The sequence below is a fragment of the Melanostigma gelatinosum genome (assembly GCF_949748355.1).
Source record: "Melanostigma gelatinosum genome assembly, chromosome: 15".
NCBI classification, from domain to species: domain Eukaryota; kingdom Metazoa; phylum Chordata; class Actinopteri; order Perciformes; family Zoarcidae; genus Melanostigma; species Melanostigma gelatinosum.
In genome coordinates this window covers 17,384,839-17,410,013 of record NC_136648.1, presented here as the reverse complement: position 1 = coordinate 17,410,013, position 25,175 = coordinate 17,384,839, and the positions used below count along the sequence as shown (strand labels likewise).

Below are 25,175 nucleotides of genomic sequence, written 5' to 3'. Positions count from 1 at the left end.
TCCTATGATATTACAAAAATATTTCTATAATAAAAAAGTTAATTGTCATTGTAAAATTACTTTAGGGGGACCATAGTTTATTTTTAAATTGTCAATATGTTTTTAATTTGACAAAATGATAATTTAACGTGTAGTTCGGCAGTAGTTTTGTAAATATTGCGCTCACCCCAGCTGGGTTTTTAAAGCTCTGATAGGACTACGGTGCTGAGGCTGACTGAGTCACGGCGCGGTCGCTCTATCTGCAACAGTGCAACTGTTTGCAGAGCAAGCAAATCTCACGACTCCTCCCCCTGTGCAGGGTGTTTAATTCCCGTGAGGTGATGCCCTGGCTAGTAACTTAATAAAGCTGCTGGATGCAATCCCAGGGCACAATGTGTGGCTCATGTTCGTCTGACAGACCTGCTCTCTGCTCTGCTTCTGCTCTCACACTGCCTGCTGCTTTCCCGTAAGTACCTCTGGGTCACACAGCCATTTCAACTTTTAGACGTGATCAAGGGAGCGATGCCTCTGCTGGTTGAATAACTCGCCAGGACTTATGAATGAAAACACATCACACACAACGGGGACTGTGAGAGGGAGTACAGGTTATTACATTTGGTAAGTTTGAACTTTTTGACTGAGTGGAAGACATGACTAAAGTTATCAATGTTGCCTTGGATGTTTGCTGACACTTCGTTTCAACTTTCAACATTTTTCTGAATGTAACAGATTCTAATGATTGATCTCTATGGCATTAATAGTCAAAGTTCAATGGGTGACAGCAATTAAGCGTCGTATGCTTTGACAGTAAGCGAGATAATTTGCCCCAGTACACAATGTTTAAAGAATGCTCTGTATGGCATTTTGTGATGGAAAGTCACTGGCTTAAATCCCAAGTGGAGTTATAAATGTTGTGCCCGGAGGCAGCCGTGCTGATAGGGTTCCGTACATTTCCAGCCACATGCACACACCAGGAATACATAAGTAGGCTAATCATTTTGCTCATTATTCTTTTTGCCAGGAGGTTCCTTTCGCGGTGTAACTGTCAGAGCATAATGGTGGCATTTAAAGGGGTCTGGACCAAGGGCTTCTGGAGGGCTGTGTCTGGAGAATACCTGGCCACTCTCATCTTTGTCCTTCTCGGTCTGGGCTCCACCATCAACTGGGCTGCGGGGGAGGAGAAGCCTCCCCCAGCTGACCTCGTCCTTATCTCCCTGTGCTTCGGGCTGAGCATTGCCACCATGGTGCAGTGTTTCGGGCACATCAGTGGCGGACACATTAACCCGGCGGTCACTGTGGCTATGGTTGTAACTAGAAAGCTGAGCCTGGCCAAAGCAGTGTTCTATGTGGTGGCTCAGTGCCTGGGAGCTATTACAGGAGCCGGGATCCTCTACCTCGTCACACCTGCTGCTGCCAGAGGGTCCTTCGGTGTGACCACGGTAAGAATCTGACCATAGTCAGTGTTCCCTGTGTGTGTATGATAAGCCTTCTTGATGTTAGAGTTAATTAGGAAATTCTTCTGTTTCGAAGGTGAACTCCAAGATCTCAGTGGGACACGGCCTTCTTGTGGAGCTCCTTATCACCTTCGAACTGGTCTTCACCATTTTTGCCACGTGTGATCCCAAACGCACAGACCTCGGTGGCTCTGCTAGCCTCTCAATTGGCTTTGCTGTAGCTATTGGTCACTTATTTGCAGTAAGTACCTTCCAGTGAGTTAGATTATAGATATGAATACGACAGTTAGGGTAAGAAGGCTGAGCTAATATCTACAGCAGCGATTCTCAAGTAATTGTCACGCTTGACTCCAGCAAGATGGCGGCCTACTGGATCATATAGAAACAATGAAAGATTTACAGCAAATGTATATTCAAACAGTTATACAACCTATAACTACATCATCTCAACCTTAACAACCTTCTGCAACCCTATCTGCCTATCAGCCGGCCCCGCTCCCAATCACGAAACACTGATTCAAAGATTCATCTCAACATCTAATGAAATTCCACACACCACATTAAAGAATCGCAGAACAAGACGAGCCAGCCCCTTCAGCCTGCACTGAGAGCTGGATCACTGATGCATCTCGAGAAAGTACCAGGTGCATCAAAGCGTCTTCTGCGTGTGATATTGCACGCTTCGCACTGAATCACACCCACATGCACATCTTTATTGGAGGCTGCCATCGCATAGCAACCAATCTCCCGGGGCTCTCTGAACCCTGCAGAGCAAATGAACGCACAGGGAAATAGATGTTATCTCTCGCACTGCTCCACGGATTTCTCCCTGCTTCTGTTTAGCAAATGCATACATCACGACTTGCATTAGATCTATTTCTCAGTACAGGGACATGTTCTGTGTAAGTCAAAGTAAGACAGCATTTTACCTGAAGACATATAGCTGATGATGATGCAATGTAATGACTAAAACATCGCTGTTATGTGTCCTCTAGATCCCTTACACAGGAGCCAGCATGAACCCTGCTCGATCCTTTGCGCCTGCTCTGGTCACACTTAACTTTGAGAACCACTGGGTAAGAGATACTTTAAGTAATAGGATGATCTTGCTTCTCGGCGTTTGCATGGCTGACATTTGACCCAGCTCGTGGCTGGGCCAGTTTGACTGGCCATATCTGTGTGACTAAGTATTTCGTACTGTGGCGCTGGTTCAAATGTTATGCCACGGTACCATGTTAACAGGCCCTGAAATCATTTGCAGTATAGCTAATGGTGATGTCCTGAAGAGGGCGAGTGTATGCCGTGTTGAAACCCGGTAAGGTCACATTTTCAGCACCATTGCCAGAAAAGAAAAAGCAGCTGTCACCTAAAAATACAATCAAAGAAGGGTCATTCACTCATATGAGGGAATGCACAGAGAAAATCGGGTGATGGGGTTCAAAATCTTACATATGACCCTTGGATTTATGACTTCGTCCAACAGCAAAAACAAGTGCCAAGAATGTACATACACACAAATTTACAGCATTTTATCCTCCAGCTAGATAATGAGATCTCCCGGAAAAATGTGTAAAATAGCATTAGCGCTGAATTTTTCTATCCCGGCAATTATTTCCGCTGAGCTATTTGCAGACAGCATGGTGTCAATGTAGTTTGTGTGTGTGTGTGTGTATTGGGTGATATGCTTGGGTATAACACTGTCAGTAACTGTCACTGTGGCTGGTATCATATTCACAAGTGGGCTCTCTTGGAGGCAGACGCTGGATGCCTCACACACTGATCTACCTGCCTCTGATTAAGCTTGACCCTTTTTAGAGAGCTGTAGCCGAACTCAGCGGGAGAGTTTGACAGTTTGTGGTAGCAATGCCAGTGCTGTGTGTGGTCGACAGTGATAAAACATCTCCCACGAGTCACCAGAAGACTAACTAAGGTGTTTGCTTTGCTGTTCATGTTAGGTGTACTGGGTGGGACCCATTCTGGGGGCCATCCTTGCTGCTGGCCTGTATGAGTACCTGTACTGCCCCGACCCTGAGATGAAGAAGAGGCTGAAGCAGGTCTTTCAGAAGGACCCGTCAGGGAAATACAAGGAGGTGGAGACAGATGACATTGCCATCAAGCCGGGATCCATCCACAGCATTGATCTGGAGAAAGCCGAGAAAGGGGATCCTTTCAAGGACTCGACGGGAGAAGTGTTGTCTTCAGTATGACTATCACGTGCACTGGAAATGGAGACCAATCTGTAGAACAGAATGATAATCAAACTTTGGAGTGTCCATCTTGAGCTTGTCTCCCGATCCAAAGCAGAATAGGATTTCTGTCCACGAGGCCTCACAGCAAAGCAGAATTACTCTCATTGCCATAAAGCTAATATGATGTTACGGCTCAATCCCATAACCTGTTCAATACTGCTCCCGGGGCCCTCCCGGGGCCCTCCCTTAGCGATTTTGTAGCAGTGTTGGCGTGTGAGGCACACGCTGCAGAGCGACTGCACATTGTGCTGGGGAAATATGTGTGAGGTCAAGAAATGATGTGGGGGCATCACGCTGAATTGGAGAAATGAAGGAGAAAAAGCAGGCTTGTTATTTTTGGATTAGTGTCACATGTGGTCCGTGTACTGTATGCGTAATGACAGGAGGGAATTTCCTTGTAGTCATTAAGCACATTAAGGTCCCAAGCAATGTGAGTTCAGCTCTGACGAGCATTATCACCAGAGCTGTGTTACAGCGCTGTCTGTTTTCAGTGCATTCGTCCCGGAAAACAAGCAGTTCATGGACACGGTTTCTGTAAAAGTCTCTCCACCTTTTTGTTTGTTGATTTATGTGTTGGCACAAAACAATTCATTTTTTTTCTAATTAGCAAAAATTTTAATACTTGGCTGTTTATATTTTCTACATCTAGATTTAGATCCTGTAACACATTTTGTATTTCTTTGTATGATTTGCTGTATTTTCAAGTTTTTTTTAACTTATTGGTAAGATAGTGAGCTCTGTCTTTGATTTAGCATTTAGCTCTGTTTGTGAATTATGCTCACACAATGCACGAACTTGTTATAATAATAAAGTTTTTCGAAGTCATTGCCAGCGCTTTCTTTTTGGCTTATTGATATGTTTTGACACATGAAATCAGGATAGGTGCATCACAAAATCAGGAATTAATCGGAAGTAGTGACCGTATGAGGGCTTTCTCTTGTCCTCGCTTGCTTGCGGCAGCAGGAGCCGGGGTGCTGGGGGAGAGGGGAGGTTCAGATCAATGATGGACTGGCTCATCTACCTTCAGATTATGTCTCCCCATGGCCAGATAAATGTCCAGGATGTGTGTTCCTTGTGAGTTAAGTCTCTGAGAATAGCTTTGTGTAATCTCATTCTATCAGCACAGAGCACAGGAAATGATACCACTTTGTGATTTGAAATAGAAGTGATCTGTTATGTCTGCACTTTATTTCCTTTCCTAAAAGAACAGGTGCAATTCAATCCTTTTTTCCCCCCTCCTGTAATGTGGAGGAAATGATCAGCCCCACTGATCCCGCTTCATCAACGGAAGTTGTCTACATGGTGCAGCTATATTGCGTTTGCAAGGCCAGAATGCCACTATAAATCAGGGTCTAAATCAAAATTGTTTTTTTTACAGATACATACCCCCCCACCCCGTTTCACCTCTCAACCCATGCAAGTGCAGTCTTTATGTGTGTCAACAGCACCACCCACTGGGCCACAATGGGAATCATATGCTGTGTGCAATAACGCTCCCATCTGTATTTCTCCAGGGGAGGGCACCCACGAGCCTTGGATGTGCAGGTTGCACTGCAAAACATGGGTAGACACCAGTCAGTTTATTCATAAAATGTCTGAGCCACATTTCATTTGAAATTGGTCCAGGCCATTAATTCATAACTAGACAGGAGGATTAAGTGTTGCACAGCCCTATAACAGGAACCCAGTAATTGAATGGGAGCCTGAGCTCATACAAATGTATTTTTTTTTTTAAATATGGCTCTTCTTCTGATTTTATTTTGTACAATTTTGTATTTGCACCCAAGCTGCATCTCATTACTTTTCTGTATAAAACGTTGTCACAGTTGTAACTCTTGAAAACTCGTGGTGTGGAATGTAAATGAGTGCTTCTCTTCAAGGCCCACTGGAGTCACTGGTTCTCTCAGCAGCACTATCCTTTACCTGCAGGTATGGCTGCCTGCATCCCCGAAGGCTTCACTGGCTCAAGGCCAGCGCCCTTTTCACATCCCCTTAATCATTCTTTACAGCCCAAATAAATGAGAAGATAAATGTCATGTTTCATGCATTGACTATTTCCTCTTGGGACACTCGATGGGGGGGGGGGGGGGGGGGGGGAATGGGCCAGCTCGGTTTGGATTTATTGGCCTTTTCTCATCTGAAGATTAAACAGCGGAAGGCAGGCGAGGAGAGCGCTCCCCTGTCGGATTGGACATTTGGTGTTGTTAGGAATTCCCCATTGGTGATGGAGAGTAAAAGCATTCACATGTGCGTACAGGTCAAGACGTTGTTGAAATAATGTGTGAAGCATTGACATTCATTCTGCAAACGTGACGGTCAAATCCCCCCCCCCCCAAAAAAGTCATGAGAAAAAACAATGTCCTCCTAGTGTGTTGACTAAAGTTCCAAAGGCTTGCTGCAGATGCCTCACTTAGAAAAGGGCAAATAAAAAGTGACAGCAAGTGATGGAGCAACACTTTCCCCGCTGTCTGTTTGTTAACATGGTGGCTTATCAGCGAGATGTTGAGCAGAAAACCGATAACGCATGGATGGCCTTCACACTGGCTGCCTCCATTATTCATTCATTTACGTCCAGTCGTTGCCATTACCAACAATGGCTATATGACGGGAATGTTGTCACAACCGGGGCTTCATTTGCACATCATACAGATGCAGGAAAAAGTATATCTCAAAGTGCATCTCATGCTTATCTAAGCGAGCGCAGGCAGATTCCTTTGCGAGTTGAAAATTCAGATGTTCAATTCCCAGCACACAACAGAAGGGGCAAAAAGATAAAACACACACCTTAAAGATCATTAGTAATTAATATTTGGGGATTCGTGAAGAAAAACAGCGTTAAACACTTGTTTAATAATTCATACTACAAACAAGAAAGTCTCTCACTTCCTTAATAATTTAGACGTAAGCTAATGTTGATTTATTCAGGAAGGTCTCTGCCACCAGCACCGCCTGGAGTGCCCAAATTTGAATTAAAGTAGGACAGTAGCAGGCGAGTCTGTAATAACATTTGTATAATTTTATTATTGCTCTGGGCTCAGTTCATTTCCTCCTCCAGTAGCTGCGTGGAATTGTTTGATTCTGGAAACTGCCTTGAGTCTGCGGCTCTGGGGTTGGAGGGTGGTACAGGAACAGGAAGGCATGCGGCACTCTCTCTCTCTCTCTCTGTCTGATGCTGTCAGACATGTAAACACACACACACACACACACACACACACATGCACATGCAGAGAGAGAGAGAGATAAATAACTTTGTTATTCTGGGTTTTGTAATACTGTTACATTGGCTCACTTAATAACTCAAGCTGTCTTGAGAATATGATTGATATTCTCACTCACCTTGTCACTTCTTATGAATATTTCACTGCGTTTGTGCCAGAGAGCTGAGAAGCGGAATAACTCATTCATTATATTATCAAATCATATAAATATGAGGGTTTGTGTTTACGGCTTTTCTTTACCAGCAGGGAGATTGCGGTTTCTTGTTGATATTAGTCAAAGAAAGTCACTGTTCCTGTGCATATGAGTTTTGTTTGTTTTTCTTGAACTTTTCCGACCAAGAGATATTCTGTTCGGCCCACGAGGAAGTATTCAACTTCATCATCATTTGGAGGCTTGCTAAGCTATCCAGTCCTATCGTGATTTTGTCGTTGGTGGTGTTCCTCTACTGTACTGTGATTTTGTTTACCGATGATATGACTATCATTTTCCAAAATTCAAATTTGCAAAACTCTGATTACTCCAACACAAACAATCAAGTTTGGGAGGTATTAGCGAATGTAACGCACACCTGAGACCCCGGTGGCTTTGACACAGGAAGGGCGGGTGGAGAGGTTCTGATTGGTTTCCTCGGGGCTCCGCTTCCCACCCGCACACATTCCCTCACTCCCCCCCCTTCAATTCCTTTATGCAGAGAAGCCCAAACTGCAGTTTGATGAAACACATTTGTTTGACTTAACTCTTGCCTCGCCATCGCGGGCTAAATCTCGGAGGCCTGTCGGTGTAATGTGGCCCAACAGCAATTGGGTTAATGAGAGGATATATGTACAAGTGCGGGACTTGACCGGAGGAGCTGTTTTCCATTTGGGTTTGGTCTGCTCGTGTTATTAGGGAAACCTTTATTATTGTTGCCCTCTAGTGGGAACCATATAATAGGATTACATTTTATTAGAGCCTCCCAGCATTACCCAAGCAGCCCCTCCTCTTGTCTCTCTTCCACTCATGGTAGTGTCACTGACTCCTCTGCCCACTGTGGGTGGGGTGGTTGGGATTTTGGGGATACGTGGACGAACGGGGCCTGCGAGCGGTGCCATGCAACGGGGGATCCTCATCGTTTCTTAGTTGCAGAAAAAAAAAGTGACTTGCAACTTGACTTGAAAAAAATCCTGACTTCTAAAATCTTGATTTGTGATCACTTTTACCAGATATGAATCTGAAACGACTTCATGAGCAGAATATACTCTGACGTGTGTGTGTGTGTGTGTGTGTGTGTGCGTGCTGTGCTTGCTTTGTACTCTGTAATAACCCTTATTGCAACAGTGAGTCAGAGACATGTACATGCACAGCTCCACAGAGTTTGCATTCAAGACGTTTCCGGGGGTAGAGCATAAACAGAGACACAGCTATCGTGCACGCTGTGTACTGTCTCTACTGAACTGAAAAAAGGAGCTCCTCTGTCATATAATCACCATTGTTAATGTTTAGCCTGCCAAGGCCATACTTGATGCTCCGACTCGGACAACATTGCAGCAACGGAGTCGTTCTCCAGAGCTGAACGCCTTCGTGCCAAAGACAATATTTGGTGAGCAACTCGGGCTGTGCAAGCCTGCAGGGCAGACGTCGGGCTCTTTTCCGCCCCACTCCCTTACACAGCCGGAGGCCATTAGAGGGGTGTGGCGAGTATACAGCAGCAGGTATGAACATGGTCTGAGGCGATGCCAACGTCTCTCCAAGTCCACGCCGACTGGCTTGCGAGGACCAGGAGAGGCGATGTCAATCAGTTGGTGCCACTTAGATATTATCTGACACTAGCAATGAAGGTCATGAAGAGCAAACCAGGATCTTTGCCCACATCAGAATACACATTCAGAAGTCTAGAATGTCTAGTCTAGAGCCTTCCTTTCAGCCTGTTAAGTGCCCCATGTTGTAAAAAGTGAGATTTTCATAAAGCAGGTACATAAATACTGTGAAAGTATTGAAAAAGCTCAAACTATGGAGAAATACACAAAGCCTGTATTCAGAAACTGTGCCTTTGAACGGGCCCTTGGGATTTGTCATTACGTCACGGTGCTTAGCTGGTGGTGTTCTCTGCGAACCTGATCATAATAGAGACTCTTTGTTATCAATAACTACCCATCTATCAATATGTATCGGTTGCTTGATACCCGGCTGCAGTGTATGCCAATGGCATCAGCTGACAGGAAGCCAACATGGAGACAGGCTGTTGCCTAGCAACGCAATTCCATTGAAAATTTGCTAAAAACTTTGTCAGACGGAGGGTGAACACAGGTTATTTCAGGCAGACGGCATGAGAAAAATAAACAGCAAAAGCCTGTAAATGTGTTCTCGTGAAAAAACACAAGCGTGAACCTGTAAATGATCTTAATATGTCTCCTTTAAATTGTGTCACATTTAAGCTCTGAAGTGAAATTGTATAACTCTCTGCTCAACTGTAGCCTCTTTTGCGACATGTACGGGACAATGCTGAATGCTGAAATGCTGTCCGACAGTATAGCACAAGGAAAGGAGGCTCGAAGAGTCAGCAAACGGACTTAGTGATGCCCGTTATGTTTAATGTCTGCTAACACCATAAGCATACCAGACCAAGTGAGGCTGTAGCTGAAAACAATGTGGTGAATTGGGAGAGGGGGTGTCCTATTGTATTTGGACTTTTCATTTGCAAGAGGAAGAATGTGTTCCATAGTCTTGCTAAATTGTTTAAGCTTTGGCAGAAAAGAAATTCTGCAGCGAGCAGAATAAGTTTTCCAGGACCCCTCTCTCCTCGCTCCATTGATATCCCTATGATGTCATCAAGGCAAAGCCCTTTCTGTTTAGAGCAAACTCACATCTGCAACCAATCTGGATAATTTGTCCACCAGAATATGGTGCAGCCAGCTAACGCTCGCCTGCTGTTCCTGCTGTGGCAGTGAGGTCTAGATCCCAGCGAAGTACTATACCGTTAGGACCAATGGCTCTGGTTTTTTTTTTTTTGGGTATCAAACACCACATGTATCCAAAGATCTCCACTGGTTAGCCTCAACAACATCTGATGCATGTTTTGAATACTGAAGTGAGAGGATGCCATTATGAATGGGCTCCGTTTGTGTGCAAAATGGATAACGCATGGGGTTTTAGGGCCCGAGGGGGGGAGGGTTCTCCGTTCACTAGTTTGTCAGACTAATGGCATAAAAATGTTTGTGTGCGTGTGTGTGTGTGGGATGATAGTTGGGGCTTGGTGTATCATGCGCCTGCCAGTAACCTCTGGGGCAAATAACTTCATTGTAACGCTTTAATCCTGTGTTTGTTTTCCCGTGGGACGTGCTGGTCAAAAAGTGGAAAGTTTAATGGCCCTTGGATTGGACAGGAATGGGATAGCTGGCCTTTCCCCCCCAAAAAAGTGTTTCTGTTTATCATCAACAAAATATGCTGGAAGAGGGGGGAACTCTTTTGATGAGGAGGACTGGAAAAGGCTTTAGTTTGTGTGCTCTCTTCGCCTGACGTGGCGTTCTTATTCCACTGAACTTGGGAGCAAACTTGGACGGGCATAAAAAATGCACCGCCTGTTTGTAAATATTTGGTTCAACTGAAGGTTGCCTCTGCACTTTTTGTTCTGCTTTTTCCTCTGCTTTTTTTTGTTTTTAAAAGTTGGGCACTGTTACAATAACATGGCAAAAATGGATTTGCTCTCATTGCTGCTGTTAGAAGAAGAAGAAAAGTTGACCCTCTGAACAGTAGGGGGCGCAAGCGCGGGTCATTTCAGCCTTGCTCCACTGAAGTGTGGGGAGAACTGTTGAGGTTGTAAAGGAATAACTGTCAATTGTGGCGCAAAAAAAAATATCACTCTTCCCAGTGAGCACTAACCCGGATTTCAACATTGATTTCTGGTTGAAAAAGCGTTGATATGGGGTCTGAACGTCTAAGACGTATTTTAACCGTCTTTTGAACCGGCTAAATTACGGTTACAATATCAACCTGTCACAAAACACCAATTTCTTTTCAAATATTGATGGTTTGTTCAGTTCTAGGTTGAAAGAGACGCGATTTTGGTTACTTTGAAGCACGGACTCTGCATTGTTCTAGAGATGACTGGAAACACGACAAGGTTTGAGCTAGCTAGCTCTTACTGAGTGATGAGGAAGTGAACGAGCTGATGGAATAAACGAGGCTTCACGCTAACGACGTACTCTGTAAGTACTTGAACTACTTTATTCTAGTATTGCAAACCGAAATATTATTACCATACCATTAATATCATGTTATGCTCATCATGCGGGCGAGGCTGCTAGCTTGTTAGCATGTAGCGTCAGCATGTTACGAACAGTAAACAGTAGACATGTGTGTTAGTTAATGTACTGTACTAACGTTAATAGATCATGGTCAAAACATTGTTGTTTGGGTTATGGCAATATATAAACAATATTGTGTAATATCCAGGTCAGCATTGTTCCGTTGAAGACACGTCTATGGTCTCCGGTGTAGAGACGTTCAAAACTGGTCAATTTGTTTTTTTAATACTTGTTTTATTTACAGATGTCCAGCTTGAAAATATGGCAGATCTCCTGAAACCGGCTCCTGTGTGGCTTTGAAAACGACATTTAAAGAAGGAAAAGGAGATTATGTTTTTATATAAAGAACATTGTTATATTTATATTGTGCTTTAATAAATACAAATGAACTGTTGCTGTGTCACTTGGTCTTTTGTCCTGTAAGTGGAAACTGTTGATGTGTTATATACCCAGAAGGACTGTAAGCATTTCGGCGTTGAATACACGGTTAAAACACGGTGAGGTTGAATACACGGTTAAAACACGGTGAGGTTGAATACACGGTTAAAACACGGTGAGATTGAATACACGGTTAAAACACGGTGAGGTTGAATACACGGTTAAAACACGGTGAGGTTGAATACACGGTTAAAACACGGTGAGGTTGAATACACGGTTAAAACACGGTGAGGTTGAATACACGGTTAAAACACGGTGAAAAGTGAAAGGTTTTTAGCCGACTATTTGTAGACGTTGATTCAACGCTCACGTTTAGACCAGATATCAACGTGATGTCCAATACTGGCTTTCAACTGATAAATGTGGATGTGGTTTCTTAGTAAGCCTCTAAATCATGATATATTAGTATTAGCACAATGTAGAGGACGAAAAATGATAGTATTGCAAATCACGTTTAAATCTGGTCGACGCGTGAACTTTCACTTTTGAACCAATTCTGAACGTCTTTTCAACCTCGGGCATAGACGTCTTTTAAACGTCGTTTGAACCAAAAAATGCTCACTGGGTTGACTTAAGACGGAATAATCACGTATGCTCACATGAAGGAATGCCACCAAAAGGAACGACTTTAAACGTGCACTCTCTTTTGCTGACTGCGCACCCCCCCCCCAAGTAAATCTAAAAGCCTCAGAAGTGCCTCAATCTTCCCGAAATCATGCATGGTTGAACATTTGAAATGAGCTCGCACATCACCCTCAGGCGCTGATTCAGACTTGATTGGGGCAAGGCGAGCTGCGAGTGCTTATTTATACGGCCACGTCACGTTGGAGGTTGTCCAAGGAAAGAGGCTGAAAGATTGCAAAAAGGAGCGAGAATTTCATTAACTGCATTCCGCTAAATTAATAAGTTGATTCCGGGCTCATCAACAAGTTGTGTGATGCACGTGCAGCGTGGATGGCGTGTGTTGAAGAAGCACACCAGATAGATTAGATGTTAGAGAGGTAAGGGGGGGGGGGGGAATCAAAGGACTCCACCAACAATCTATATAATTATCATCATCTGCTGCTTTTCCTCTCTGGCAAAGAAACACTCCATCCATTTGTAGCAATCGCCCGGGGGAACGTTACATCAAAACTAATCATAACGATTAAAATCAGCTTCTCTGCGAGAGGGAGGCAATAGGCAAGTTGGAGGCAGGAGGAGTGAGGGTGTTGTAAATGCAGAAAAAAAGGATTTCTTTATTTGATTTTATAAAAAAATAACATAAACTCAACAAAGACTGTGGTACCGCTGCTGCGATCTCTTCCTTTGCAGGGAGTTTTTTATTTTTTTTATTCTGCAGATTGCTTTAGACTGGGGCAGAGACATGAGCTAATTGTATCCTGATCTTTGCCTTGAGGGGTTTTGGAGCCCCGGAGCAAGTATTCTCAGTATTTTGTTCTGTCTACCTTAGCCAAGCTATTGCATTTCTCACTGGTGTAGGAAGAGAAGCAGCTCGTGGGCCAAATCGGAAGGGAAAAGGTGCACAAAAAGCTACTTTATGCTTCTCTATGTTTCAGGTAAGCGGAGATTTATTTGGTTTGCTATTATTTCCGAGGCTGGGTGGACTGGGACGTTGAGGCGCAGCAGCTTTTACGCATGTGCCAAGCGATTCGAGCGGCACAGTTCTTTAAAAAAAAAATATTTAACCACTTCCTGGCTATTGTTCCTCAGTAACTGTACAAATGTATGCGCGGGGCTCGCGATATAAACGAGGAATTGGTACATCTGGGTTTGAGACGAAAACACCGGCTTAGACTGCGATCCTGTCGAGCAAAACGCTCTACTTGTCCGCCGTGTGAATTCGCTCCTGGCGCGTTTCAGCTCCGAAACACATCGCCGTCTCCCGTGTCGCTGTTGCTGTCCAACTTGCTCATAACTTACTGAAACCCGCGGGTTTTGTCGTTTTCATGGAGTGATTTTCTTTCTTTCTTTAAAGTCAGTTTTGTCGCGAGACAGTTCCATTTCCTGGCTGTCCCAGATCTTTTAATGAAAGACGCCATTGTGGAGTAATTCCGCCGCGGGCGTTTTTTTTTTCTCGTATTCTGTTCAGACAGACTGTAGCCTACCTTTTACGCACGTCGATGCAGAATCTGTGAATCGTGCTTTAATACACACCGTGACCGTGTTGAGATGTTAATATTTATGTCAACGGAGACAAAAATGGGGAAGACATTTGTCCTCCCCTCTCCTCTCGTGTCTCGCTGACCGCGCCGTGCGTAATCAACTCCAAGGTCCGACTGCGAATCGGCAAATATAGTTTACCAAGTAATAATCTGGATTTATTTCACCGATGGGAACATGTGTTGTCTAAATAAACACCTACTGAGGAGCATAAAGTTCATACTGTGAAATTATAGCTTACATCCCGAACAAAAAGATAGCTTGCATTTGGTGTCTTTATATTTCTGGCTATGCTGCAGGGAGGAGGAGACTCTGAAGGACGTTCAAAAACAAAACCCTCTAAGTTTAGGTTACCTGCAATGAAAGTCAATACTTGCTTTCACCAGTTTCAGAGGGCGCAGGAATAAAAACATTTAAAAAAAAGATTGAGATGTTGGGTTGTCAGGACTGATCACTTGGTGGCGCTGTAATAACAAAACCACCTTTTTTTTACATGTATGTTGAGCATCTGTGCATCTGTTTCCCAGTTAAGTGTTTCCCACACTTAACAAACAAGACTGATCTGGTCGAGTACACACATTTACAAAGCAGGTCGGTTAGTCCATATTACAGTTCCAAGTTCGTGGCGCTTTACTCGCTAAATCGGAACCCCATTGGACACAAATATTGTTGCATTATTTGGTGTTATGATTCTGCCACTCCTGTGCCCTGGGACACGCACCACTGTCTCCAACGGCCCGCAGCAACCGACCACTGATCACACTTCCTTATCTGTGATGTCACGCTGATGCCCCACTACAGTAACGATGTGTAATGCAACTGGCTGGGATGTAAGCTCTGAAACTTGCCTTTTAGTCATTGTAAACAGAGTGGCTGCAGTTCTACGATATCGTTTGGTTCCGTGGAACTCGGCTCGGACGACCGTGATCCAGACGATTATTTCCCACCTTTGGCTTTCCAGAGTTATCAAGTGTTTCATCCAGAAAGAAATCACACTTCCCTCAGCTCAACTTTTTCTTTCCGCTGGGCAGAAGGCGACCTCTGCAACCTTTTCACTGAACGCCAAAAAGTAGCTGCACATGCTGAACACATTCTGCATTTTGTCGCCACAAACTCGCAGAGCGACCTCTGCTGCTGCGATTTTAAGAAATACGGTCAGTCAGTCTGCAGTTGTGACGTGTGAGATTAACCTGATGCCAACCGCAGGTACTCTGTACCTATCAAAACACTGCACTTGTGTAAATGTACGACATTTTGTTTTAAAATGTAAAACACTAAGCTCCTGCAGATGTGTGTTGCTCTGGAGCTTATAATGCCCAATGGACATTTATAAAATCCAAAGTGATACTGACCAGACAACTCGCCCACAATAACCACCCGGAGCATTCAGCTACGACAGCCTCGCTACCTGTGTTTTGTTTTTGCCTTTACAGCCAGCAGTGACTGAAGTGAACCCACAGTCTGCAGTTTGTCTGTGTGTGGACATTTGAAACAAATGGCCACGGGCAACAAAGCAGAAACAACCCATCCAGATTATGTAAATACCAGTCTGCCTGCCTCCAACTGAATGTTCATGCTCTGATCTGAAATGCTAATTGTGTCCTGTGTGATATGTCAGAACACTCATTGTGGGATGGAATATTGAGAGCCGTTTTGCTGCTGATGTTGATCCCAACATGGCCCTTTTGATTACTGCAACAGCAGCGAGTCACTTTGTAATACAGCTTCAGATGCAAACAGAGATGTAGTGTCGGCTCCCTGAGATGTAAAGAAGATGTTTAACGTGATGAATTTGCATAGAAGGCTTGAAAGACTGTGATGGAGAAAAAAAAACAACTGGAGCAGCGTGAATACTCAAGGCCTTGATGCACTGTGGCTGTTTTAGATTTGCTTGTGTGGTGCAACGAAATGACACGAGCCGGGTATAACGGGCAGATTGCCATAAACGGTTTCGCCTCGTGACACAAAGGTCTGGAAACTTTGGGAACGCGTCTACGAACAGCCCCCGCATGGGAGACTATTTTGTAGCACCGTGCCAGATTCAAAACGGCAACAGGTAGGAAAAGTGCTGGCGTGGAAGGGGCATGGTCTCGATCAGCCGCCCGTCGGACTGTGAGGATGCGGCGACCTTTGAACTGTCCCCTTGCATCTCTACTACTTCCAACAAGTCTGAATGATTTCGTGATACAAGAGCTCATTCCCACCACCAACCGCCCCCCCCCCCATCCTTCCCCTACACCTCCCACCCACCCAACCACCCGTTCTCTTTCACTCTCTCTTCTCTCTCCCCCTGCAATTTTCCATAATGCCTTACAAATTTTACACTCAATCCACCTTTGCGATGACAAGGCTTTGAGGAAATCCAATTCCAACCAAGCTGTTTTCAGAACTTACTCTCCACAGGCACACACTCACTCACACACACACACACACACACACACCACCATCTCCACAAATTAGTCAGGGAACAAATTACCTGCATTCTGAGTGTGATCCCACGCACTTTGCCGGCTGCCTTACACAGGTCCCCTTTTGAAGAGCAGCCATGTGATTTCTCTCTCTTTTGCCCCGCAGGCCCCCTTTGCCTTCTGCGAGGGATTCTGGAGTTGAATTTTAAAAACTATGTATGGCTGCTGCCTGCGCTTATCAGCGCGTGCACAAGCGGCATGCAAATCAGCCCGGGATCACACGCCGCATTGGAGGCCTGCACTCAAAGGCAAGCTTAATTGCTAATTGGGTATCTAGGTGTGAAACTCCCGCTGCCAATGAGAAGCAGGAGTGTGGATGTTTTAAGGCCAGTGGTTGAACTAATTAATTTGAATGTGAATGTTTTTAAAATTTGTGGATTCCCTGTATTTTCTATGCGGGGAAAAAGAAACACAGCCCTGGAGAGTGCTGTGGCAGTACTTTTTCAAACAGCAATTGGATGTTGTGGTCTGGTTTTACACGCCAGGATGTCATTAGCGGGTGGTGTTTTTCCCCAACGCTGATGTGGTCAGCGGAGGTGTTGTTTACACACCGCGGTCACCATACAGTAACTCTGATATTTGTCAGGCGTATAGCCGATGAGAAACTTACCAAGATGTTAGAGATGCACCGATACTGACTCGGAGCAGACTGGATCGAGTATCGGGGACAATGGGCCGATCTGGTGTCGGATACCATTGTTATGATAAATAACAGCACATTTATACATGTATTTATGCATTCCATTATGTTTCGAATGAGTTAAGAAAGCCAAGTTTAGGTCTGCTTGATGTTGCCTTACAGTGAGGCTAGCTTGTTGATTAAACACGTTTATTGGATCGGGACTCGGTGCCGGCTGATACCCAACGCCCAGGTATCGGGAGTGAAGAGGATGCATAGGTGCATCCTCTTTAAGTGTTTTCCTTGAGGGACAGACTGCTGTCTCTGGTAATGACGTGTCCTCGTGCACACAGCGGCCACTTAAGTTATTCATATCCTTCAGAAATTATGAAAAGAGTGCTCATGCATCCGGGCAACTGCAAGTGATCTCACTGGCTGCTGTTGTGTGATTGGGAAGATTGTCATCAAGGCAGGTGCTGGAGAGTGATGTGTGGGTGGAGGGTGTCACAGGGGGCACTTGAGTGGGTTGGTCACTGCTTGGGTGTGTTTTTTTTTTTTTTGGTGTTGTTCTTTTCACTGAACTTTGGACTAGTTGGGTCTGTTGTGTTGAAAGGAGGGTTTCAAAACGCATGCTGCAAAAAGGGCAAAGGCCAGCTGTGACGTGCACGTGGACCCGACTCGTATAAAAAGACGATCCCCCCCTTTTTTTGTGTGTGTGCGTGCGTTGGCAAGGATTAGTTTTATTCTGAAAATGCGACACTCGTACCTGCCGCTGAAACAGCGACAGCCCAGCAGAGCCGCAGGCGCTCCGATGCTAATGTTGTCGGGGGCTTTGACTTCTCCCAGCCATTGCGAGGAAGCAGCTCCGCGCGACAGCCACGGCGCCACTCTCTCCCCCCCGGTGCTCGCCGTCCCGCTCCTCTCGCCTCTCCGCGCTCGGCAGGTGCGTTGGAAACAGCCGACCGCGTCCCGACCCGCGACCCCAACGCTCGCGCCGCGATGGACGAGACGGACGTCATGGACCTCACGCATCAGAAGGCGAGGAAGCGACCGCGTCCGATCGGTTCCGCGGACGAGTCCGTGCACGCTTCCCTCAAACGGCTGCCGATCCGGGCGGCGGAGTACAGGGAGCCCTCGCTGATGTACGCGGTCAGAGGAGAGCCGATTCCCGCAGCGTCTCTCAAGCAAAACGACCACTCGGTGACTTCCTCTCCGAACACAGTGATGCCGGCGCAGGTAAACGCGAGGAAAAAAGTCCGATTTTGTGTGTGGGGGGGGGAAGTAGAAATTACGGTCGCTTTTTTTGCTGGAGGATGCGAAGTGACACTGGTTTTATTGGCTCCGGTGTGCGAATATATTGTCTTCCTGTCGTCCTTAGATGTAGAGTGCGCACTATTGTCACGTTATTTGAATAGCACGCGCGCACAGACGTCCCCGTTTCCTACTTTCGTTTTCATAGAATGTCGGAAATATCAAACTCTTTGAGAATCCTCAGAGACTGAGGCGTCACAGACTACAGCAGGCTCCTTTCTCCCGTCTTCACTCCCAAACTTTTCAGCAGAAGTGATTCTCTTCTCAGAGCTGCACTAATGGTGTTTGTAGGTTAACAGGCGCCACTTTGCCCAAATCCTATTACAGTGTTCAAATCAAGGGTCGCCGTTATTGCGCACTTCCACCGAGATTGATGCTCCGAATTAATTTGGTTTTGGAGATTATGGCCCACAGGAGCGGGTGCTCTTGGATTTTTGGCGACATCCAGGTCAAGGTCAGGCTGCTCCAACTTGCAGAGATGAAAATCTTCCCTCACACTCCTGACTGAGGAGTGTGTTGTTACCGAAATGTATCAAATGTTCTTTATGTTTTTTTCCCCCAACAAATGTTTTATTCCCTAAATATTAATAATCGGGCCCCCTGTGTCGTGTGTGTTTTGAATTTCACACACATCTTAGCTGTGTTGACATTTTTGTCCCCTGTGTGTTGTTTTGCAGGATCATCGCTCCAGCATGTCCAGGCCCATGATCACTCGATCACCGGTGTCTCCCTTGAGCAACCAGGGCATCCCAACAGCTGCACAGCTCACCAAGTCCAACGCCCCTGTGCACATCGATGTGGGCGGACACATGTACACCAGCAGTCTGGCCACCTTGACGAAATTCCCAGAATCCCGGTGAGTCTGCTCTGCCGTGCATCTGTGTTTTTAAGTGTGGAGTATTTTTATTGGGGGGGGGGGGGTAGTGAACGCTTGTGTCTGGTGCTCAGCTTGAAGCAGGGAAGGAGATTGCAGAGAGATTCAGCGTCTTCTTGCCGAGCCAGATTTCTTCAGCGTCAGAATCTCATCCTGTTTAATGTTTAATGTCATCCTGTGACATTAAACAGTCAAATGTCACATCTCGTCAAATCACAGCAATGTCTCATGGGTGCACTTGGCGGGGAGACTGAGTATAAACGAAATGTTTACTCCTTCTATCCAGCAAATCCGCAGCGGCGGTTGCTTTTGGGTTTCACTGGAGCCCACAGTTATTTTGGGGCCGGTAAACAATTTGTAGGAGTGCAGAATGCGGCGCACAGACAAAAGCGACTTGGTTATTCTGACAGATGTCACGGCAGCAGTAAAGGGCCAAAGGGCATGGGGGCCATCTGGAGGCTGGGAGGCCGCACTGTCGCTCCGAGCCCGGGGCCCGAGGGTGACTGGCACCCTGCCTCAGGCAACCAGCTACCAGCTGGCCCTGACCTTTTCAGACCACCTCTGCTTTTCATCTTTTCCTTCTTTCCTTCCTTCACCCTTTCCTTCTGTCTGTCTTTCTTTCCTTCCTTCCTTCCTTCCTTCCTTCACTCTCTCCTTCTGTCGGTCTGTCCTTCTTTCCTTCCTTCCTTCCTTCCTTCACTCTTTCCTTCCTTCCTTCCTTCTGTCTGTCTTTCTTTCCTTCCTTCCTTCCTTCCTTCACTCTCCTTCTGTCTGTCTTTCCTTCCTTCCTTCTTTCCTTCCTTCACTCTCTCCTTCTGTCGGTCTGTCTTTCCTTCCTTCCTTCCTTCCTTCCTTCCTTCCTTCCTTCCTTCCTTCTCTCTTTCCTTCCTTCTGTCTTTCTTTCCTTCCTTCCTTCCTTCCTTCTCTCTCTCTTTCTTCATGGTTGATCCGCGTGTCTTGAGCTCGGTAACGTGTTCATGTCTGTGCGACGGTGTGAAAAACATTTCAGAGCTTGAGAAAATGAATGAGTCACATTGTGAACCTTTGCACATGCTCTTGCTTCACATTTTCTTTTTCTTTCTCTCTCTCTCTCTCTCTCCCTTGACTCCCGCTATGCAAGCATCAAACAACATAAGCTAGTGAGCAGTGTATTGATAATGCATAATACTATATTAAGACATGTAAGATTGTTAATGTTGCCATGTTGTCCCCTGCTCGCTCCCTCCCTCCCTCCCTCTCTGCCTCCCCCCACCACCCCGCCCCTTCTCCATGGGTAGAATTGGTCGTCTCTTTGATGGCACAGAGCCTATAGTCCTGGACAGCCTGAAGCAGCACTACTTCATTGACAGGGATGGACACATGTTCCGCTACATCCTCAACTTCCTCAGGACGTCCAAGCTCCTCATCCCAGACGACTTCAAAGTGAGTGGGTGTCCATCCTTGAAAACTGTAAAGTCCCATCAGCCAGTCAGCATTCTCCCACAACTTCGCACACACAATGAATGCTAAGGCCGTGGAATGCCTTTGGTCGCCGGGCACTCCCTGACTTGCTGGAAAAAACGGTTCCCATGCATGGAGACAACAGCGTGAGGGGCAAACCAAGCTCAGTCGTAATGCATTTGCTCGTCACGAGACGCAGTCCTGCTCCCCTCCAGCTCTTAGCGGCCAAAGATTATTTTGAGATATGGAAGGAAGACAATAAGCCTGCATCAAGGCAAGTAAATAAACATCCATGTGGTAGATTTCATCAGCGCTCTGTGTTCTTAAGCCAACTGGCCATCCAGGGTGAGTCTCACTGTATGTGACACATTAGAATTCCTTCCCCCCCCGCCTCTTTTATTACTCTTATGTGTCATTTAGTCAGTAATTACTTAACTTGCCCCGGGAGGAAACAAATAACCACATTATCTGATGGACTGTCCACAGTGTGACTCAATCACTGCAAAGTATGTCAGCTAAAATAAGCAAAGACAAAAGGCAGGCTCAAGTTCAACCTCAGGTTCCGTTGGCATTGAGCAGATCTTGAGAGGGGCCTGAGAGAACTTGAGCGCGGTGAGATTTTGGCCCCTGCAGTCCTGCGGGTAAAGGATCTGCTCCTTTACCCCACGCAACCCTGTGTTGCATGTCGCACTGCATCTCCTCCTCTCCGGATCTTTTGTAATTTTTGCCGAATGGTGTCTTCGCCTGGGTTTATTGCTCGTTCATGTAGAGCAGCGGTTGTCAAACGACTGTGCGATTTCCTTTTTTTAGGTTTGGGTGCACATTAGAAAGAAAATCACCACCGTAAACTGATTCAATTGTTCTGTTGTTTTTTTCGCTCTCTAGTACAGCAGGAAAAAGCATTTCGGCTGCCAGCCTCATCCTATTCAGTTTAGTCCGCTTTAAAATACAGGGGAAGTATCTTTGTACACTATATATGAAATAGATTTTTTTTTGTTTTTGATTGCTGGAGGCAATTACAGAGCTTCATGTAAAACAAATAATATCTCTAAATAAACAGGAGAGATTATTTATAGAGGGCTATTGAAATAGTAAGCATCTGTAAATGAAAAAAGTCAAACGACTATTCCTTTTCCACACATTATATTAATGATACTGACACAACTCAAAGTTTTTGCGAATCACAACCCTCCCAGTGTCCCAGACCCTCACGACCCAGCATGAGTCACATCCTGCTTTCACTGTTATTTTGTGGGAAATATTGATTCACTGTGTTTAATACTTCAGAGAGCCTGCTCTCTAAAACAATTGGTACCGATGACACAACCTGTTCCTTGACCCGGTAAAGTGAAAATGGACACAAACAGAACGTCCATGATATCCGAATATGTCAACGGCTTTGCCCCGTCTCCCACAGGACTACAGCCTGCTGTACGAGGAGGCGCGGTACTTCCAGCTGCAGCCCATGCTGGCTGAGCTGGAGAGCTGGCGCCAGGACCAGGAGCTGAGCCGGGTGTCGCGCCCCTGCGAGTGCCTGGTGGTGCGCGTGGCGCCCGACCTGGGCGAGAGGATCACGCTCAGCGGCGACAAGGCCCTGATCGAAGACGTGTTTCCAGAGATCGGCGACGTCATGTGCAACTCTGTCAACGCCGGCTGGAACCATGACTCCACGCACGTCATCCGCTTCCCACTCAATGGGTACTGCCACCTCAACTCCGTCCAGGTAATGGGGACAGTGGGCTGCTGTGGGTGTATCGCCATTTATACCGAGCGGTCCTCAATAAGTATGAACGCTAAAAGTTGATTAAAGTATGCTTTTCTGTATTTCTCCACTCACTCATGTGCCCGAGGCTTTGACCGAGGTGATGATCTGTTCACCCGACATTTTCTCATCTGCAGTTATGCCGTAGACTTTTCAAATTCGACTGATGTCTGATTGCAAAATGTTGTCTTTTTTTTTTATCTAATGGAGTCACAAGAACAGCCTTGCGGAGAAAAAAAAAAGAGCTCTTTGATGAGTTCATCAAAGGATCAATTTAGCAAGTCATCATTACACAAAGTCGACCACGATATCTTTACTTTTCTGTGATCTGACCGGAATCATGATTTGGACTTCGGCTCCGGAGACCGGTGGATGGTCAGCTTTAATATCACGCAACCCCTTTGCGGCGCTCATGATTCGGTCCTCATCTCACCCAGTCGCCCTCTCATGGGAAAAACAAATTTCGATTGTTTTAAACGTTGCCTTTGAAGTGGGGCGTCGGAGCCGACCCGCACAGAAGGGACAGTAAATCGGTTGAAGGTGGATTTCAACCCATTAAGTGAACGGCTGACGCCTTGAATCATGGTGGAGAGTCACGTGAATGCTCAAACTGAGGTGGCAAAGAGGAAGTGGGCAATTCAGGATGCAGCGAAACACTTACGCAGAGATTTTTAGTGAGATTTCTTAGCAAATATAAGATCTGCAGATCCACAAAACTCATGTTGATGTAATTTAATATCGGTAAATCTTCGGGGATTTGCAGGCTAGTGGTTCGACACCAAAATAAAGCAAAGTTAGAGAAGTAGTCTCGCCATATGAGGTTATTTTTGCGAATGAAAAACACCATTTACTCTTGTCTTTATTAAGACTTTTAAGGTGTTGGGGAAGTTGGGATTTCTAGCGGAGCAAAACTACGACTTGAAGTCTGTAATTATCCAAAGACATGACGCTATATGCTGTGTTGAAGGATTTAATATGATCCTTTCATAGGCATAATGAGTTCTAAGTGAAACCACCCTTCTCAGGCTCAAACAAGACTTTAACAAGGAAACTTCTAACACCAAGTAAAACCTGTAAAACTCATCTTTCATATTCAGCATGTATTTGGCAATGTCGTATTCCCCTGGTTCTTGATATATTGATATTCCACTGATTCATTGATGGTGAAACGCTCAGATACGCATCAATAAACGATGGAAGAGGGGCACATTTGAAAAGATTTCACAAAGATTTTGGACTGTGTCTCAATCTGAGGAAGTCAAATCTCCATCTCCCTCGGAAAAAGAATACACACACACACACACACACACAGACAAACCCGTCTCTGAAGTGTGTGAGTCGTGGAGAGCAAGCAAGAGAGTGAGCATGCTCCCTGGCAGGTTGTCCCCAGGCAGGGCCCATAATCCTGTTTGGTTATTAAAGCACGCCGGCGGTGGATGCTGTATCTGCGGCTAATGGAGGCAGGGCGGCGGTTTTGAGAGAAGGGGGGGGGGGGCAGAGAGAGCTGCCAGCAGTAGGGAGACCTTTGTAGTTTTGGCGGAGGCTTGGGCCTGGGGCCTGGGGGAGAAATGGGGAGAGGTTTTTTTTTTTTGCTGAGCGGTCCACACTGAGCCAAGTGGCAGAGAGAAAGCCTCACAGCTCCCTGGGGCCTCTTCATTGGAATGTGATCCTACAGGCCCCCCGGACACGTCTGTAGATGTCTGCAAGGCCGTGAGATCAGGAACAGCTACACAGACTCAACACACACACACGCACACACGTACAGCAGAAAAGAATGAAAAACGAGAGGCTCTTGGTTTTCGTGAAAGTCTCATGGAAGTCTCGTCCAAGTTGCCGTCAACAGGCCGTATGTTGACGCTCGCTTCCAGAGCCGTTTCCTGTGCTCGACTTAGCTCTAACTCTGCACCATGTGACTAAAAGAGTTTTTCTGAGTTTTGCAGTGAACAAAAGGTGAGCGGTGACATTAATGTCCCAGCGTCCTCCCCGGATGACTTATCGGGCATCTTGACCAGGTTGGCAGCGGCGAATGTAAGATGCTGACGATGCTTGTGTTTTCGACTGACATCTCCCTCCTTCTACGCCGCTCCACCTCTTCCAGGTTCTAGAGCGCCTCCAACAACGCGGCTTCGAGATCACCGGCTCCTGCGGCGGAGGCGTGGACTCGTCCCAATTCAGCGAGTACGTCCTGAGGAGGGAGCTGAGGAGGACGAGTCAGCGAGGCTCCAATTCGAACAGGATAAAGCAGGAGCAGCTGGACTAGAAGCCTCCCGAGCAGCAGGAGGTGCTAGACTTTTTCCTGTGGCGGCCAAGCGCTCGATGCTGCAGAGCTCTGTGGACTCTGTTTTTTTTTTTCTTTGTTTCCTTGTCGATGTTTTTATTTTCTTAAACTTGAGAACCACCTAGAGAATTAAAAATGAGGTGCAACAGGAGATTTTTTTTTTTTTGCCATAAGAAGATACAAGACATTTGATAAGGTTGAGATTGCAAGGACATTTGTGAATGTCAAGCCCCCATAAACCAATTAAAAAAAAGGATTTATATACGCTGGATCCCCAAACAAAGTTTGTTTTAAAACTTGGAGCCTACATTAGGTTGAATATGATTTCTATTATACCCATATGAATTTAAAAAAGGCTTTTATTGCTTGTGTAGTATCTTGCATAGCTTGTCACCAGTGACTTGATTTTGATGTCTCACTGGCAAATTGGTCTGTTTTTATCCCTCGCTGTAAAAAGGTCACTAATGTGTTGCTTACAGTACAGAATGTCTCAGTTGTCATAAACAGTTAGTTTCAACAAAGCATCTTTTTTCACAACGAACATAATGTTGAATATTGTGATAACAATGAAGTGTTTTTTTTTGGTTTAATGGAAGTTATTTTTTGGGGATTATGCCATGAGATAGTTAAAATTAGTA

The 25,175-nt window shown here is 45.7% G+C and overlaps 2 protein-coding genes across 3 annotated transcripts; both read left to right on the top strand.

Moving 5' to 3' along the window:
- The first annotated feature begins 319 nt into the window (after window positions 1-319).
- aqp4 (aquaporin 4) lies at window positions 320-4,507 on the top strand. 2 transcript variants are annotated; one of them, XM_079285563.1, is made up of 5 exons: window positions 320-445; window positions 1,001-1,418; window positions 1,510-1,674; window positions 2,429-2,509; window positions 3,389-4,507. In XM_079285563.1, exons 1-5 carry the CDS (start codon window positions 354-356, stop codon window positions 3,638-3,640), a joined length of 1,008 nt encoding a protein of 335 aa, XP_079141689.1. In that variant the 5' UTR covers window positions 320-353; the 3' UTR covers window positions 3,641-4,507. The 2 variants fall into 2 exon arrangements, with proteins under 2 accessions (XP_079141689.1, XP_079141690.1); XM_079285564.1 differs by lacking the exon at window positions 320-445 and adding an exon at window positions 466-597.
- A 13,116-nt stretch (window positions 4,508-17,623) lies between these two features.
- Window positions 17,624-24,703, top strand: LOC306788783 (BTB/POZ domain-containing protein KCTD1-like; the record flags this gene model as incomplete). Its single annotated transcript, XM_079284437.1, is given in 6 exon segments — window positions 17,624-17,765; window positions 17,768-18,108; window positions 18,861-19,039; window positions 20,335-20,479; window positions 21,915-22,220; window positions 24,358-24,703. Coding segments are annotated over 6 exon segments (1,275 nt in total). The 3' UTR covers window positions 24,520-24,703.
- Between the last annotated feature and the right edge of the window lie 472 nt (window positions 24,704-25,175).

Excerpts from the sequence above, each read along its gene's own strand:
- aqp4 (XM_079285563.1), top strand. The coding sequence starts at position 354 with ATGCAATCCCAGGGCACAATGTGTGGCTCATGTTCGTCTGACAGACCT. Across the intron at positions 1,675-2,428 it reads CTATTGGTCACTTATTTGCA|ATCCCTTACACAGGAGCCAG; the intron begins GTAAGTACCTTC and ends TGTGTCCTCTAG. Across the intron at positions 2,510-3,388 it reads TTAACTTTGAGAACCACTGG|GTGTACTGGGTGGGACCCAT; the intron begins GTAAGAGATACT and ends TGTTCATGTTAG.